This window comes from Anser cygnoides, chromosome Z (genome assembly GCF_040182565.1).
Source record: "Anser cygnoides isolate HZ-2024a breed goose chromosome Z, Taihu_goose_T2T_genome, whole genome shotgun sequence".
NCBI classification, from domain to species: domain Eukaryota; kingdom Metazoa; phylum Chordata; class Aves; order Anseriformes; family Anatidae; genus Anser; species Anser cygnoides.
In genome coordinates, this window is record NC_089912.1 from 35,487,281 (window position 1) to 35,503,642 (window position 16,362).

A 16,362-nucleotide genomic window follows, 5' to 3' on the forward strand; every position below is an offset into this window, starting at 1 on the left:
CTATGAAACTTATTGAAACTTATAGAATGAAACTTATTTAGTGAAACTAATAGAGGATTAGTTTAAAATAAATGAAATAAAATACTTCTCTAAGTTGTGAGAGTAGTAAACTTCTGCATCTTGCTGCCACAAGAGGCTTTAGATGCAGATGGTATCAGTAGTTTGAAGAATGTACTAGACAGATTCTTGGACAACTGATCCATAAATGGATGCTAAACCCACTCTGCAGGAACACATCCTCCAGTCTGCGTCATATTTTCCCATATATTCTTGAGAGGAGTGAGCTGCTGAAAGTTGTTAGTCATGCTTATATGCTGTCCTGAATTAGCATTTCAACTGTGAAGGATGAAATAAAGGACTAGATGGACCAGAGGTCTGACTTCAGCTTATTGTGTTCAATGTAATTCATTTGTTACTATAACTGTGATGAATGGGTCAGTTCATAACTGAGCTGCCTCACTTATGAAAAATGCTCTGCAAATTCAGGCATTTTTTGCAGTGGTAACTGATTCAGCTGTTTGCTGGAGAGGAAAAAAAAAAAAAGATGATAACTGTTGGGTCCCCAAAATAGACTCACAATAAATACAGCTAACCACTGCATTGACTACCACAACACATGATTTCAGAAGCCCTGTGATAAACTAAAAATAATGTTTAAATCAATTAATGACTTGCTTTCCCTATAAGATATTTCAATCAAAGAAACTTTTTCCCTCCTGGTTATTATAGCACCAAAGGCCTAGTGAATAAAATAATCTGATGGACAGAAACTAAAGGAAAAAAAAGTAAAAGACAACATACCTTCACAATTCATCATTGGGCCTGGCTCAAATCCATCATGACAGTTGCATTCAAAACTGCCAACTACATTAGTGCATGTACCGTTTCCACATGGGTTGCCGATTGAACATTCATCGGTATCTGTGTATAATGAGTAAATGTAAGCTGAAGAGAACTGGGACACATTTCAAATCATGTTTTAAATTCAAGTGCTATAATTCTTAGCATTTATGAAACAGGGACGCACCAATACAATGTACTCCAGTGAAATCTAAGTTGTATCCCATTGGGCACTCGCAGCGGAAGGATCCATCAGTGTTGATGCAGTGTCCATTCGAACAAATCCCTGGGCTTTCGAGGCATTCATTAACATCTAAAAGGTAGGAAGATATTGGTAATCGCTTATTAGCTGATCTGCTTTTGTATCAAGTCTCACTAGAGCATTTTTAAAAAACAAAGTGCCCCATTCTGTTGGTCTCTACCCATGCATTTTTAAAGGTAATCTCTTATCTATCTCATAATGGCCCACATCTATTAAAAGTCAGCCCCTTGTAACCTGTGGGCCATGGGGAATAAGCCATCATACACTACAATATCCAAGTCTAGTTTTAAATATATAAAAAAAAAAATTTTGAATGATGAGGAAAAAGCATACCTACCTTCACGTGTATCATCAATTCCTGGAATAGTCCCATGACCGTAAGGACACAGGTCCTGAAAAGCAACTGTGGAGGTACATTTAAAAAAAAAAAAAAAAAAAAGAAAGAAAAGAGCAAGTGAGAGAAAGAGAATCAGGATAAATGGTTAAACCTATAAAAAATCATGTATCTTCTATACCACCTTTTTCAAAACCCAACCGTTTAAATCATGGCCATTACATTGTCTTGCCAGATGCAAAAGCAACGCTGTCTCTAGGGCAGGGTAGCAGTAGCAGTACTAGAATATGCCCAACTTCATTGTGCACATGCTTGGTGCCTTTCTCTTTCTGCACTTGGAACTTGGAGAAAACCAAGAACTGAAAACTGCTGATTACTTCAGGGATCCTCAGCACCGTCCCATTTTACTCTTTTGCTTTTCCTAAAGCAGGTGAGATCCATCAGGATATGTATATGACCTATGATTCATGATACAGTTGGAGGATACTAGTTCATTTCTCTACAGAGCCAAAACAGTAACTCAGGCTGTTTTTCTTTAGTTTCTTCTGTGTAATTTTTTTCCATTTGTTCACCTCAGAATGATTCTACAAAAGGCTGTAAGAGAGAACACCAAACAGATCCCTCCTTCTACTGATTGAAAAGGTACTACACAAATGTGTTTCTCCTTTTCTCCCAGCTAAAAGTCGTTACTTTAATCTTCCTGTGTACCTTCTTCTTCCTTTGGGCAGAGCTCACAAGGATCACCCCATCCTTCTCCTGGCATTTTACTGCAGCAACACTTTGCCTTTGTGGTGTTGAAAGCCTTTGGCACTGAGCACTTCCCATTCTCAAAATTAGTGAAACAGAAGCTCTGGCGAGTATCTGAAAAAGAAAACTCAATTATGTGGAGCCCATGTCTCCTACCAGGTTAAACAATGCATGTCTAGTCCTGGAAGGAATGATGTTAGGCCTGTATTTTTCTTATTATTTTGAATGCACTTTCCAACTCTCGTAAAATTTGGAATGGGCCTCCCAAAGTCCCTTTTTAGCCTTTTCACAGGGTATGTGTTATCTGTTAAAATTAGCTATTACCTTCCTCAATTGTTAAACTTACCAAAACATCTCCGTCCATTATCAGACAGCACAAAACCTGTAGGACAAATGCACTGGAAACCTCCTGGAGTGTTTGTACAAGAGCCAAAGAGACAGATGTTGGGGTCCTCATTGCACTCATTAATATCTATAAAATTTATGAGAAAAATTTCATCAGAATCCCATCAACTATCAATTCACTGGTTAAGAAACATCATTTATTTATTTATTTAACTTCAACCAGAGGTACACCTCCAATAAAACAACCAAAAGATAAAACAAGCTCCACTAACTTTTTCAAATCAGAGTGTTTCAAATCATGTTATCTGTTCGTCATATTTATAGCATAAACTTTAAATAAATGCTTTCAGACTGAAACAGAGAATGAGATATATTTATAAGAAAAATATTTTCCCATCAGCATAAAACATCCAAAGATGAATTTTAAAACAAACTGTATGCTGGGGATTCTTTGGAATAAAAGATATATATTTTTTTTTCACGTTGCCTGACTGACTCTTGAACTGACACTATAGATAGACGGAGGACTATGAGACACATTTATATTTACCAGTTTACTATGGCCACTCTCGATATGTTATTTAAAAATGTTTTCTATTTAATTAGAAACTATAGCTATGCATACTCAGTTTTTTTTTAAGTAAAGATCTTTTTATAATTATTAAAAACTAAAAGCAAAGGAGTGCGTAATATAAATTACACAGGTCTGTAAAATTGTGCAGCTGAAATAGTATCAAGCTGCATATCCTGCACCTATATAGACAAAGAGTAAGAAAAGTAATATAATAATAGACCTTTACTTTATTATTATTATTATTATCAGCAATCTTTTACTTTATTCTGTTCTGCAAATGCTGTCAGAAGAAATAACCCTCTTTGGTAAAGTAATTTCTAAAGGTAATTATAATTTAATACATTCTGAAATGTATTTTAAAATTCTCCAAAGCTATAATTGCAGGACAACTCCTTCTGAGTCTTTTAGTAATGGATTTTAGAAGAAACATTATAGGGACCTGTGGCTGCATAAACATTCTGCAGTTATATCAACACTGATCTTAAATCAAAGTGCAGGCGGGAATGGAAGTAAGCTTCATGGATGCTGAGTCACAAATTTGTAGCATCATTTTTCCTGATACTTGTTGGACTCTGTACTATACTGAATCTTAGAAAACTGATCTGTACTTAGCAAAAAAGGCAACTAGGGAAAAACAGTTTTTTGTACAGGAAAAGGTTAAGTAGTATGAGGGGAGGAGTCAGGTAGGAACAGGTCCTGTTGATGTTAAGTCTAAAAAATGTTACCTTGAGTCCACTTTTCAGAAGCTACTATAGGTATAGCATATGAGCAAACCACTGTAGCATAAGCTGGCATGTGACCAAGCTCCACAGAAACTTCCCACGGAAAGATTCCTACTACATGTTTTGAGCTACTTTATTTCCGTGAAAGAAAAGTAATCAATTTCTTAGTTAGTGTGACAGTTGCTAACTTACAAAGCTCAGCAGCTAAGCTGCAGTAATGGGATTGAAATGCTTCTCTTTTGAAGTTCTGATTGTTACTGTAAGGTGTGGCTCAGGACTAGTGGAAGAAACACTTTTTGTGGCCATGACGGACAGGCTAACCAAAAAATGGAAGCAAGTCCTCTCCCCTTCATTCCTCATAAAATAAAAGAAAATATATTAAATGTGTAGGTGAAACTAAGACTTTTTATATGGCTCCCACCTGTTTTGATTTCTCTTGCACTCAAGAAGTAATGAGCTCAAGAAGTAATCTAGCTGTACCCAACCTTCCTGAGAGAAGTAATGAATTTTTATAAAGATGTCTGCTTTTAAGATCAACAGAAAGTAATGGGGAACATCATAGGTTTCAAGAGCTGACAGATTATTAATCAAATTATTACTACAATCATATGATTTTCTAGGCATTGTCTGGTAATTTTATCTCAAAATCTTCTGGACACATGGCAGAATGAAGAAGAATGCAATTAAGTACCCTCTACTAAGGGTAAAAATCTATTTGGCCATCACTGATACTGTCAAAACCATCAAGACTTCTCTCAGGATACTACAGTGTCATGAACAGTGATACTCCAGAAAAACCAAAAGCTTTCATTTTATATTCGTGATTTTACAACCATAGGTGATTTGAATGAATCTCAAACACAATTGCTAATGTATGGGAACAGCAGCTGCCAAAAGAAACCATAAAGCTGGCAGGCAAATTTAATCTTATGGTGTGATACAACAGAATGAGAAAGGTTTGGGGCTCAGAAAATATATCCTATTGTTGAAGACAAAAAATCAAGAAGGTTCCTATGGCCAATGGTCTTTGTTCCTGTACTCAGAAAGTTAGGATAACATAGGCCAAATCATTAATTGCTTGCTAGTCTTTTCTTCATTCCATACAAGGACAAGCTACTCATTTACTATCGGGAGTTATTTTGATGAGTGTGTCTGAGGGGTGTCAGCTACCCTCAGCAATTTGAGCTGAGAACCACGTTTCACAGTGGACAGGCAGTTGCTTATTCCGTTCTCTGACCCCACAGGAATCTAAGGCCCCCTAGGTTAGCTGCCGAAAACTAGTTGCGTGCAGCTTTCTTGCCAGGTGCCCCCACATGGTATAGTTAGATGTCAATAACATTCACAGCAGTCCTGTGCTTTGCTCTCCTTGTAGCTTGAATCTATTTCTCTATCTCTGCTACACCCACTCTTAATTCACTATGCGACACTGCTCCTGAACTATGTTCAAATGAGACAGTTCTATGAACAAACAAGAACATGCAAACTGATGGAAGGTCTATTGTACTCTCATGTCCCTGTGGATCTCAGCACTTGAGAGACATACAAAACACCAAATCAGAAAACAATTGTTAGAATAAACCAATTTAAGCAATTTTTCCCATAAATTCCAAAACTTTTTCCAAATCCAAAGATTTTAAAATGTCATAGCCCTGTGAGACCAAAGGTTTCTTCATGCATTGATTGCCATTATTTTACAACATTACAATAATTGCCATTTTTTCAAACATTATATAAATCCACTACACAGGTTGGTTTGTTTTATCAATAATATCTGGAAAAAAAAAAGGGGGGGGGGGTCATGAAATACAGGACACCATTTTTTTGGAAAAGTAAATCCAAGTATTTTTCAGTTTGCATCAATGAAGAAATGAAAAGTACAAAACATAGCACAATACAGATCAAGGCGATATCTTGTCTTTCACTTTTAAAATCTCTTCCTGAAGACTTTAACTACTTATGCCCTTTCCCCATGATCTGAAGTAGGACAGAATTCACAATCATCAGTACGTACAACTACTTTAAAGCCAGATACTTTTAATTTTTAAATTGTTTAGAAGCAACAATTACAACTTGCCTTACCAATACAACTTTCACTCTTTACTTCATATCCCGGTGGACAGATGCATCTGAATGATCCTTCCAAATTTTGACAGGTACCAGGGGAGCATGAACCAGGTAGTGCCACACACTCATTAGTATCTTAGGAGAATAGAATCAGGAAAGGTTTAGAATCATGTAATTCTTAACAGCATTGTTCTTACATTACAAAACAGTGTTATTCATTACAAATATGGTAGAGTACCTTCCAATTTTCTAAGACATTTAAATGCACATAGATTAACTATTTCAAGCCCCAGTTACTTCTATTGTGTGACATTAAAATCATTGTCATTTTTATTTTTTCTTTTTAGATACTCAGACTGTGATCCTTCCCTCTACATAGGAGCTGATAGCTGTATTATTTCAGCTCAGCAGTACTGTAACATCTCCATGTGGTATCATACATACCAATGCAATTCTTGCCATCTAGAGTAAGTTCATATCCTTCATTACATAAACATTTGAAGGAACCAATTTCATTGAAACACCGGCCATTTCTGCACACCTGACCAAAGAAGGAACTGCACTCATCAATATCTATAAAGAAACAAACAACAACAAAAAAAAACACACAAGTGAGAGTTGAGTCCCTCCAAGAATTTAACCATTAGAATGTGTAAGCATGCACAGTATATACAGAGTGTTATAAACACACTCAAGTTGCAATGCATATATTTCCATGGAAAAGGCAAATCTTGCAGCAAGAAGGGAACAGTTGACAGTGGAAAGTAACTCTCACTCAAGTGCTTTAGGGTATATGTTCTATTTAAACAACACTCTTTTTTATGGGGTATTATAATTTTTAAACTTGCAGCATTACCTCAGCTACTGCATCTGGAGACAGTCAATTACTGCCAACTGACTGTATGATACTAACTCCAGACACAGAGAAGAAAATGTAACATGGGGTGTTCTGGACTTTATCTGGATTTTATATGTGCTCAAGTTCCCCCCTAAAACCTGCTTTGTCATTTTTCAATGTTTGGAATATGTCATTTGCTTTCCATGGGAAGATTTTCTCCTTCATAGCAGTTCTGAAAATGAGGTTTGAAATGCTTATTAGTTAAGAGTTACTTTAATAAGGCAAAATGAAAGAAACACTGCATAATTCAGTAATGTATTACAGATGAGTAATACGGATGAGAAAGTTTAAGAAATGAAAATCAAGGAGATTGGATAAGTATCACGGTGTAAGAACAACTTACACTTCACTGTTGTAAAACACTTTAATTTGAATGATGAAAACTAACATCAATTTTACTGAAAAGGTTTTAGGTCTTCTTCAGAAGTGTTAAGAACCAGCTCCTGTACAAGATGTACCTTCTGCTTCAGCCAGTACAGACCTGCCTGGTTACTAGTTTATTCCACAGTGTATTTCTTCTGTGTGACAGTTCCACAAGTACAAATACTTCCAGACTATTATATTGGGATGGGCTTAAACTGAATGACCGGGATGGCTTGGAAGAAAGATGTGGGGCTCTCCAGGCTGTCAAGAGGCAAGCTCACGAAAGCCAAGTCTCTGAGTCAGCTTGAGCTCCTCAGCCTCCTTGAAGGCACAGCCTGGAGGATGCTCAGAGGCACAGCCTACTGGATGCTCCTGGCAGTAGCCTGGCAGCTGTACTGCTATGGGAAAGAAACTCCTTGGCAAAGACTGCCGTTCTTTGGCTGCAGTCTCTTCTTTCTTGAACAAGTTTTGAATTTTCTCTTTCCTGGAGAAGGACAGGATTTAAAATACTTATTTAAAATGTTTTAGTTCTCTCCTGAACCACAAAGGAAATGGTAGACTTTGTTTTGTCTTTATTCTGTAGCAGAAAGGAATCTGAAGGCTTCTGTTTTGGCTTAGGCTTTGCACAAGGCAGAGGATCTCCAGAGACTTATGAGTCTGTTCTTCAGCCTAGGAAGATTTTATTTTCTTTATCACAAATATTTAAATTATCCAAAACTATCAGATATTCTGGTGTTCTCCACTTTTAAGGAATAGGAAATAGCAATGCCTCTGTGTAAGCAGAGTTTGTCTTAGGAAATTTAGGTGATTAGCCGTGCTTGCTTTCTTATTGCTGGTCTCATTCCTTTTTCACACCGTGCACAAGCTTCAAACAATATGGTGAAATAAAGAAATGATTTTAAATTCCTTAGGTAACTCTGGTGTTATGTTATTATTCAAACTTATTGTGAGTGGCTCCTATGGACTTTGCCAGTAGTCAAGGACATTTGCTGTAATTGCCCAAGAAATCTAATGGGGATGAGGACTGCATTAAAATGACAATGAACTGTAAGGCTGCCCCAGTGGTCAAGAGCTTTAGGGATTACATTATCTCAAGCTGGATGGTAAAACATATTCTGAATTTATTTTCAAAAATTATAATAATGGTTAACCTCTAGGGTTGGTAGCTGTATCAATTACTGCACTCAATTAACTTCCCTAGCACCCTGAAACATCTGTTTGAGTTTTAACTATATACATCCTCCTTGGCATACTAACCCAGCCACAATGAAAGCATGGTTTGGATTACATCACCTACCCATACAATCATTATTATGAGTTAATTCAAATCCTGGATAACACAGACAGTTATATGATCCAACTGTGTTTTTACATGTTCCGTTTCCACATGGATGGCGTTCACATTCATCAACATCTGCAAAGAGAAACAAAATTATATGCTAGAATTTATTTTTACAGGTATTTGTTAAGGTGATGTCTTTGCACGCAGTGACGATACTCTAAACCTGTAACATCTGTCACATTTTTTATTTATACTACTGATTTTTACAGCATTGTGTGCAAAGTTCTGGGCATGTGTAGGAAAACACTACATATGACACTTATTTTTCATTTGTATTTTAAAAGCTATTGCTACATGTAAAGATCAAAATAAGTGCATATGCAGTACCATGAAGCTTTCTTTTTATTTTCCTTAGTAAAACTTCTTCATTTCTTAATGTGCACTAGTGATCTGAAATCAGTACAAAGGATTGAGCATCAAAGTCTCAGAACTATCTCAAAATTCATATACACCTCTTACTCTAATGCATATGAAAACCTGTTCAAAACACTCTATAAAGGAGTTATGTATCATTGTTCACAATGACGTTTGCATACGTAAATTCATTATGTTATTATTACTTTCAGAAATATAAAGACTGCCTTCAAACTCTTGGATACATCCATTTTTTAATGCACTAGAATTCAACGTTTTCTACTGTGTATTTGAGTGCTGTTTGGATTTTCATGGGGATATGAAGGTTATTTGTCTCCGAGTTCTTGTGGACTTTCTGAAACATTTGTTTATTTATATATTTATAACATTTATTTACAGATGGTAAACAATTTGTTATAGGATTGTTTCCATAACCTGTCATTGTCAAGATTTGTATTTCAGACTGCATTTCAGTCAAAATTTTTATTTCAGACTATGAAAGACAAATTTCAGTTTTAGAATTATTATTGTTTCAAGTAACCATGTTCTGGAAATTTTGCATTGTTAACAGAAGTCACTTTCCGAAATATCTTTTTCAGGTGATTTGACAAATATGATTTAGTTCAAAAATGGGAAGACTCAAAGCATATATGAATATATAATATTATGGGAACAGGTTTTCAATGCCCCCATGAAATAGAAGTACGAACACACCTGTGTTATAGAGGTCACTGAATGTCGCTAGTGCTTAGAGCTGACATTTAGTTTTTTTTGTCAAAGAGAACGAAATTCACACATGCCTCACATCTTTCTTTAAATATCCTTTAGAATTTAATATTTAACATTAAAAAAGAAAAGAAAAACACTCTTATTTTGCTATCAGCTTATTTCTTAATGTCATCTCTTTCATGTCATCATCTGAATATAAAATTAGTATAGATTACATTGTGTGGGATTCTATTTTTTTAATGGAACTCAATAAAATTTGAAATAATTGAAAAAAAATCTGTATTTTTTTCTCCAGACTCTATTGCTCTGTAGTATCACCTGTAAATTTTTCTTTCAAATGAGTCTTTATCATGCATTTTTGTGAAAATGGGGTTAACATGTTCTTCGGTAATACGGAGCTACCTCTGAAAATATTGTGATTTTTTTCTCCTTTCTCCAAGGACAACTTCACATACTTTAATCACAAAAACTCAAAGACATATGAATCAGCCTTTCAATGCCATTATATTCTTTTTATACAATTAAAAAAAAGAATTAACTCATTCCCCTCTATTATCCTCTCTTTTAAAACCACAAAAGTGTATTCTTTCCATACCCATGCACATAGTCTGGTCTTGAGATGCCTTAAAACCATTGTGACATATGCACTGGTAACTTCCTTGCATGTCCACACATAAACCATGACTGCAAACATTAGGAATTTCCAGACATTCATTGCGATCTATAACAAAAATATAAAACAGATGGTACACATTATTGACTTTTATTATTCATTCATGTTACACAAACATGTTTTTACAATCTGTTATTATTATTAAAACCAGACTCAAAATTATCCATAACTAAACCTGAATCATAACAAAATTTCATTTTATAAGAACTTCTTGCCTATACACCTCAAGGTCAAAACTACTGTTAGTATTTGGTTGATACCTCAAGAATGTTCTTTAAAAGTTTCACTCTGTCTTTTCTTCCCTTGCACAGAGAAACAGGGCTATAAAATAAAAACTGCTACATAAAACACACAGCAGAATATGCAAGGTAACAGAAAATAAACATTACTTTTACCCTTCAAAAGAATCAAATACAGACCCTTGATTACGTACAAACAGATTCAGACTAGAAAAATCAACTGATTTCTTACCAACACAAGCACCATTGGGTGAAAGTTTAAAACCAGCAGCACATTCACAGCGGTAACTACCAGGACTGTTGATACAGTCCGCGTTTCTTTGACAGAGATTGTCTCCATTGCTGCACTCATCAATATCTGAAATACCAAGAGTCATAGTAAGAAACCACAAGATGCATATTCCTGCCTAGTGTTTAGACTGTATAGTCAGTCTTGTGCAAGACTGGTCTTCATAGGCCTTCCTGAGCAAAGCATGAAGTTGCTGACCTTCAGCCTCCTGTGCCATACGTGCAAATGAAAAGCAACATCAATAGAATTTTATCAACAGCACAGTTTTTGGATGAAGGAGGATCCTATGAATCCAACTCCCTATATACTGAAGCAGTCATGCAGTTTTAAACAAGTACCTGAAGAAATTTATTCTTTGTAGTAAGTTCCTCTGTACATTTATGTATTTTAAACAAAAGAACGTTTTGAAGTGAAAAAGTAAGTGGCACAGTTTGTTAGCAACTTAGGGCACAAGTGTCATCAGCACAAGACACTTAAACACCAATGACAAAACTACTATTGACTTCAGGACACACAAAATTTCACTACTATCTTCTATGAATATATGATACTTCTTTACTGATAAACCCACAAAAGAACAGATATAAGGGGGAAAAATCAAGGGAACTTTTTCTTCAAACAAGTTTTAACAAAAATTAATAAAAAATACCATAAGACCATAATAAAATGAAGCATTTAATTTACCTCTTATTTAGGAGCCAGCGGGTTGCTTGACACAAAACTATGACAAACTGTATTGAGTGCGTATGCATATGTATTAGAGACAAACACATCACAAACTCATTTATGGATTTGACCCCTACAAGAAAGCAAGTTCACAACCTGTCCCTTAGAGCCTGAAAAACATGTAATTTAAATGTTCCCCTTCCCTTTATGATAATTATGCTTATGTGAACTAAGTAGAAAATAATGTCACTTCAAATCACCTTCACAGACCAAGAGCAGGTCATTGTAGCTGAATCCAGTGGGGCACTCACAGCGGAAGCTGCCAATCTGATTGATGCAAACACCATTTGCACAGATTCCTGGGATCTCCTTACATTCATCGATGTCTGAAAGTCAGATGAGCTTGTCAAAATACAGTGCTTCTTGACTTTATGTACAATATGGTTTCTCAATTGCACTGTTTTTTATACTGAGATGAGAAGTTCCTTTTAATTTACTTAAACTACTAATTATATACAGGGTATAAATCAAAACATATGCCTGTTACAAGAAAAAATAAACTATGTGAAGTTCAGCAAGTGATCAAAACAGAGAAATACTAAATATTAGCAAGAAGCAGAAGTGTTACAAATGTGCTGATGAGTCCAACAAAATTTTTGAAGGCAAAACCTTCAAAAAAATCGCCAAACCTTCAGAAAAACAAACCTTCAGGAGGGGGGAGGAAAAGATCATTATCAAAATGATCAAAAGTTATCTCTCTCCTATGAAGAAAGGCAGACAGCTGGGGATGTTCACCCTGAAGAAGAGAAGGCTCTGGGGAAACCTCAATGCAGCTTTTCAATACTTAAAGGGGGCTTATAAAATAGATGGAGAGCAACTTTTTGCTTGTGCAGATATTGTTAGGACAAGGGGGAATGGCTTTAAAGTGAAAGAGGGGAGACTTAGATTAGATATTAGGAGGAAATTCTTCACTCAGATGGTGGTGAGGCACTGGAACAGGCTGCCCAGAGAAGCTGTGGATGCTCCGTCCCTGGAGGTGTTCAAGGCCTGGCTGGATGAGGCCCTGGGCAACCTGATCTAGTGGGTGGCATCTCTGCCTACTGCAGGGGGTTGGAACTGGATGAGTTTTAAGGTCCCTTCCAACCCAAGCTGTTCTATGGTTCTACGATTCTGTGAAAATGGAGGAATCAAAAAATATAAACAACAAGCCATTATAACTTTGCTCTCACACTCTGTCTCACCATCAGAACTTCAGAATGAATTAGAATTTTATTTTATGAAATATTCATTTTAGTCCACTATTATGGAGCTGCACCAATCTTATGCATAACATCTTTTGGTTATCTTCAGGAAGTTTATTGAAACTTACCAACAGCTTTTCCAGTATGAATATCAAAAGTAAAGCCAGGAATATTCCCACATATGTTTTTGAATTCAGCTACAGCAAAACAAAGAAAAATGCATTTTTAGTGAGTATTTATAAATCTCTCAATTACTTGTAGTTTTCTCAGAGCAGATAGAAGCCAAATTTACGCAGAAGAGAGAGCAATTGCCTTCTGTACAAATTATACTGAAAATTCAGGTTGCCAATAAATGAGTGCAAACTGGAACACTAATTCATACTTGTTTTTTTGCAAATCTTCGCAGACTTTGGCACAAGAACAAATGTCTGGTTTGAGCAAGCAGAGCTTCAGTTTGTTTTAAATAGAACTCAATAACTTACCATTTAAGGTTCATTATTGCTTTCTAGAAATCTGTAGAGAGAATCTGCAGCAACACTTCCAGAAAGAAGTAAATTTAACTTACTGGTACCCAGAGTGGTGATAATTTATTTCTCTTCTGGTTGTTGTCTTAGTTTCTTGATCCTCTATATTTCAATGGCAGCTTTTCATTAGTTTAAAATTTGGTTAAGTTTAATCACTGGCGTTATAACTTGAGTAATTCTTATTTCCCTTAAACCAAATGTTCTTTATTAAAATTTCTGCAAATGTAGTTGATAATTGCGCAGAATGTGATTTGGCAAAATAATTTTTTCACATTCAAATATTCTTATTTCTTGTACAAGCTGACTAGAATCCAGTATATAAACCTCAGCATTTTCTTCTGTGCTGCTCGTTAGTGACTGTTTAATGCCTACTGACGTTACTCTTGTACTACACAATAATCTCAGAGCTCACTGCCACCATGTTTTACCATCCAGAAATTTTGTGTTCTATTAACATTTATAAGATTTAAGGTTTTCTTTATAACAATTGTTTTCTGCATGGAGATTTATGCCATTTATATTGTTGTTAAACCAGTGAAACACACATTATGGGTAAAAAGAGGGCCCTGTGTTCACTACCTTATCCCCACGGATGATGACAATCTAGTTCTGTAATAATGCCTAACATCAGTTCTGGGAGAATGAAGAAGAAGCTCAGAGAGTTGCAGGCCTTCTTTCCTTCTGTGCTATGTTACCTATGTATTTCGTATGTTCTATTTAATAGAGTTCTTTCATATTTTTTCAGTTTGTAATGTGTAGAAAAAATTGCATGTAATTACGTAAGGACTGTAGTATAATGCTTTTATAGAGACTGCCAAATTAGTAATGCACAAACACTTCAGAGATTTACTTTCTGAAAGCTTGACTTTTTACTATTTGCAACAATGACTTTAAAAAGTATTTACAAAAACCACATACTTATCACTATATTATTTTTCACAGGAAAAAAGATCTATCACATAACAGGGAAAAAACTCTTTGAAGTCAAGCACTACCCAGATGATCCAACCATGAAGAGAGTTCTGCAAATACTTAGTTACTTTTTAGCAGCGAAACAGCTTTTTACACTTATTTGGGTGGGGAAAAAAAAAAAAAAAGAAACAAGAAAGATTATTCTGTTTAAAGCCTGTATGGTGATGGTTATGATCTATATTATGTGTAAAACCGAGCAAGATAATCTTTCCTACCTGAAGTCATCAAACAGAGATTAATAGTTAAGCATAAATATATGAAAAGGAAGAGAGAACACAGTTCACAAAGAAAAAAATTGCAAATTAATTGGCCTGTGAAGTTAATTTAGAGGAACAATATAATTCTCATCAGAGCAGAATAATACTTTTAATGAGGTACTGGGCTCAGTCTAGCAAACTGGTTAGGGTCAGTATATCATAACCCGTCTGTGATGTGTAGCCCCCACCCAGATTTCAGTACAACTGATTATATCCTGTAACTTCAGCTATTCAAGCATTTACGCTAGGAATAAGTGTTTAATCCCTCAAACAATCTCTTTTCATGGTGAAAGAGCATCAGCCATGTTTCCAGATATAGTAAAGGCATTTAAAAGAGCTAACAAGGCAATACTGAAGTATTTCAGGAAATATTTTAACCCAATAACTTCTTGTAGACTGTCTCAGTGAAGTTGTTTTAACAAAGATTTAAAAACTGCAGCAGTTCTTGAAAACTTGTCTTAACAATTTAAAAGGAGAATTCTCTCCTCCATGCAAGAATATTAATTGCATGAATCCCTGCTAATACTTTGGTATATTTTTTTCATATGTTGTCATCCTGATGACAATTTTATGTTGCAAAGACAAATGACTATGGAAAAGAATTTTATGAGCTCTCTCTGATAGCAAACATGTATTTCCTCTCTCAAGCTTATTTTCAGCCCCCATTCCTGACTGCTAGAAACATTCCTTCATTTTCCCTCCTCCTACTTAAGAAAGAAACGGAAGAGGGTGTTTTTCTTTTCAGTCCCATTTTCCTCCTCTTTACTGCTTGTGGGAGAAAATCTTCCCTAATTATCTGCTATTTCCCTTACGTCACCAGAATAAACCATGTGGAATGAAAGGAATACACTATTTACACTAACACAACAGAGGATGCACCCCCAAAAGTATGGCTTTAGTGGTACTAGATTGTTGCAAAGTGAATTAAACAGTAAAATGTATATATATTAAACAGTTATTTTATCTAGGCAACTTTGTTCTTTTTACAAATGTAAGAGTATTTTAATGAAGCCCAGGTGCTACTGTCAGGTTTCCAAGTTGGTGATTCTCTCACCAACAATTTTTCTGAGTTGAGCTTTCAAGCGTGATTTGTTCCAGGCAAGAAACTCCATAAAGACTAACTGAAAAAGGACTGAGTACCTTTTTATTTTCACTTCATTTTGTAGAAGGAAATTTTTACTTCCCTTTACTATGCCCTACTTACAGAGCTTTTGCAAGTTAATCACCTTCAGTAGAGGTAATGTAAAAACAACCAAGAGGATCACGCTCAGATTTGAGACACAAGTGAAAAATCTAGAAAGGCAATACACTCAGGTTACGAAACACAATCTTTGTGTTCAAACAGAGATTAGGACTACAAGGATAAATGTATCCCTTGCTATGCAGTTACTAAATTATGCTATCCTAAATCAATGATCCTGGAAGGCTGATCAGGCAGCAGACATCTCTTTCTTTCCAGGCCTTTATGTTCACCTCCACTCAGGGGGACCTGACAGTATTTTCTTCCCTTGTCCCTGATCTCACTGACAGCAGAGAGGGAAAATGTGCACATTCTTCCTGTATCTTTTATTCAACCTGGGTGAATGATTGGTTTCCTTGACTATTGAGGCTGTATCTTTCCTCTGCAGAAATGGAAGAAATATCTAGACCTGTTTAGCACAGCAAGACTTATTCCAACCAGTGAGAAGATGGCAGAGTATTTGTCACACTGTTTTAGCATAACAACTCCATACAATGCTACAGGCTTGGGGCAGAATGGTTGGAAAGCTGTGCAGAGGACAAAGATCTGGAGGTGTTGCTTGACACTTGCCTCAACATGAGCCAGCACTGTGTCCAGGTGTCCAAGAAGGCCAATGGCATCCTGGCTTGTATCAGGAATAGTGTAACCAGCAGGACCAGGGAGGTGATTGTCCCCCTGTACTCAGCT

General features: G+C 35.9%; 1 protein-coding gene across 2 annotated transcripts in view; it reads right to left on the bottom strand.

Moving 5' to 3' along the window:
* The window catches only part of FBN2 (fibrillin 2), a 189,890-nt gene that overhangs the window by 17,465 nt on the left and 156,063 nt on the right, over positions 1 to 16,362 (bottom strand). For both annotated transcript variants that reach the window (XM_066989051.1, XM_066989050.1), the window contains 12 exons: positions 12,811 to 12,879; positions 11,702 to 11,827; positions 10,719 to 10,844; positions 10,170 to 10,295; positions 8,447 to 8,563; positions 6,333 to 6,461; positions 5,904 to 6,023; positions 2,530 to 2,655; positions 2,145 to 2,297; positions 1,440 to 1,505; positions 1,028 to 1,153; positions 802 to 921 (listed from right to left, as the gene is read on the bottom strand). In XM_066989051.1, coding sequence (XP_066845152.1) covers positions 802 to 921; positions 1,028 to 1,153; positions 1,440 to 1,505; positions 2,145 to 2,297; positions 2,530 to 2,655; positions 5,904 to 6,023; positions 6,333 to 6,461; positions 8,447 to 8,563; positions 10,170 to 10,295; positions 10,719 to 10,844; positions 11,702 to 11,827; positions 12,811 to 12,879 — 1,404 coding nt within the window. The remainder of the gene's footprint in view (positions 1 to 801; positions 922 to 1,027; positions 1,154 to 1,439; positions 1,506 to 2,144; positions 2,298 to 2,529; positions 2,656 to 5,903; positions 6,024 to 6,332; positions 6,462 to 8,446; positions 8,564 to 10,169; positions 10,296 to 10,718; positions 10,845 to 11,701; positions 11,828 to 12,810; positions 12,880 to 16,362) is intronic.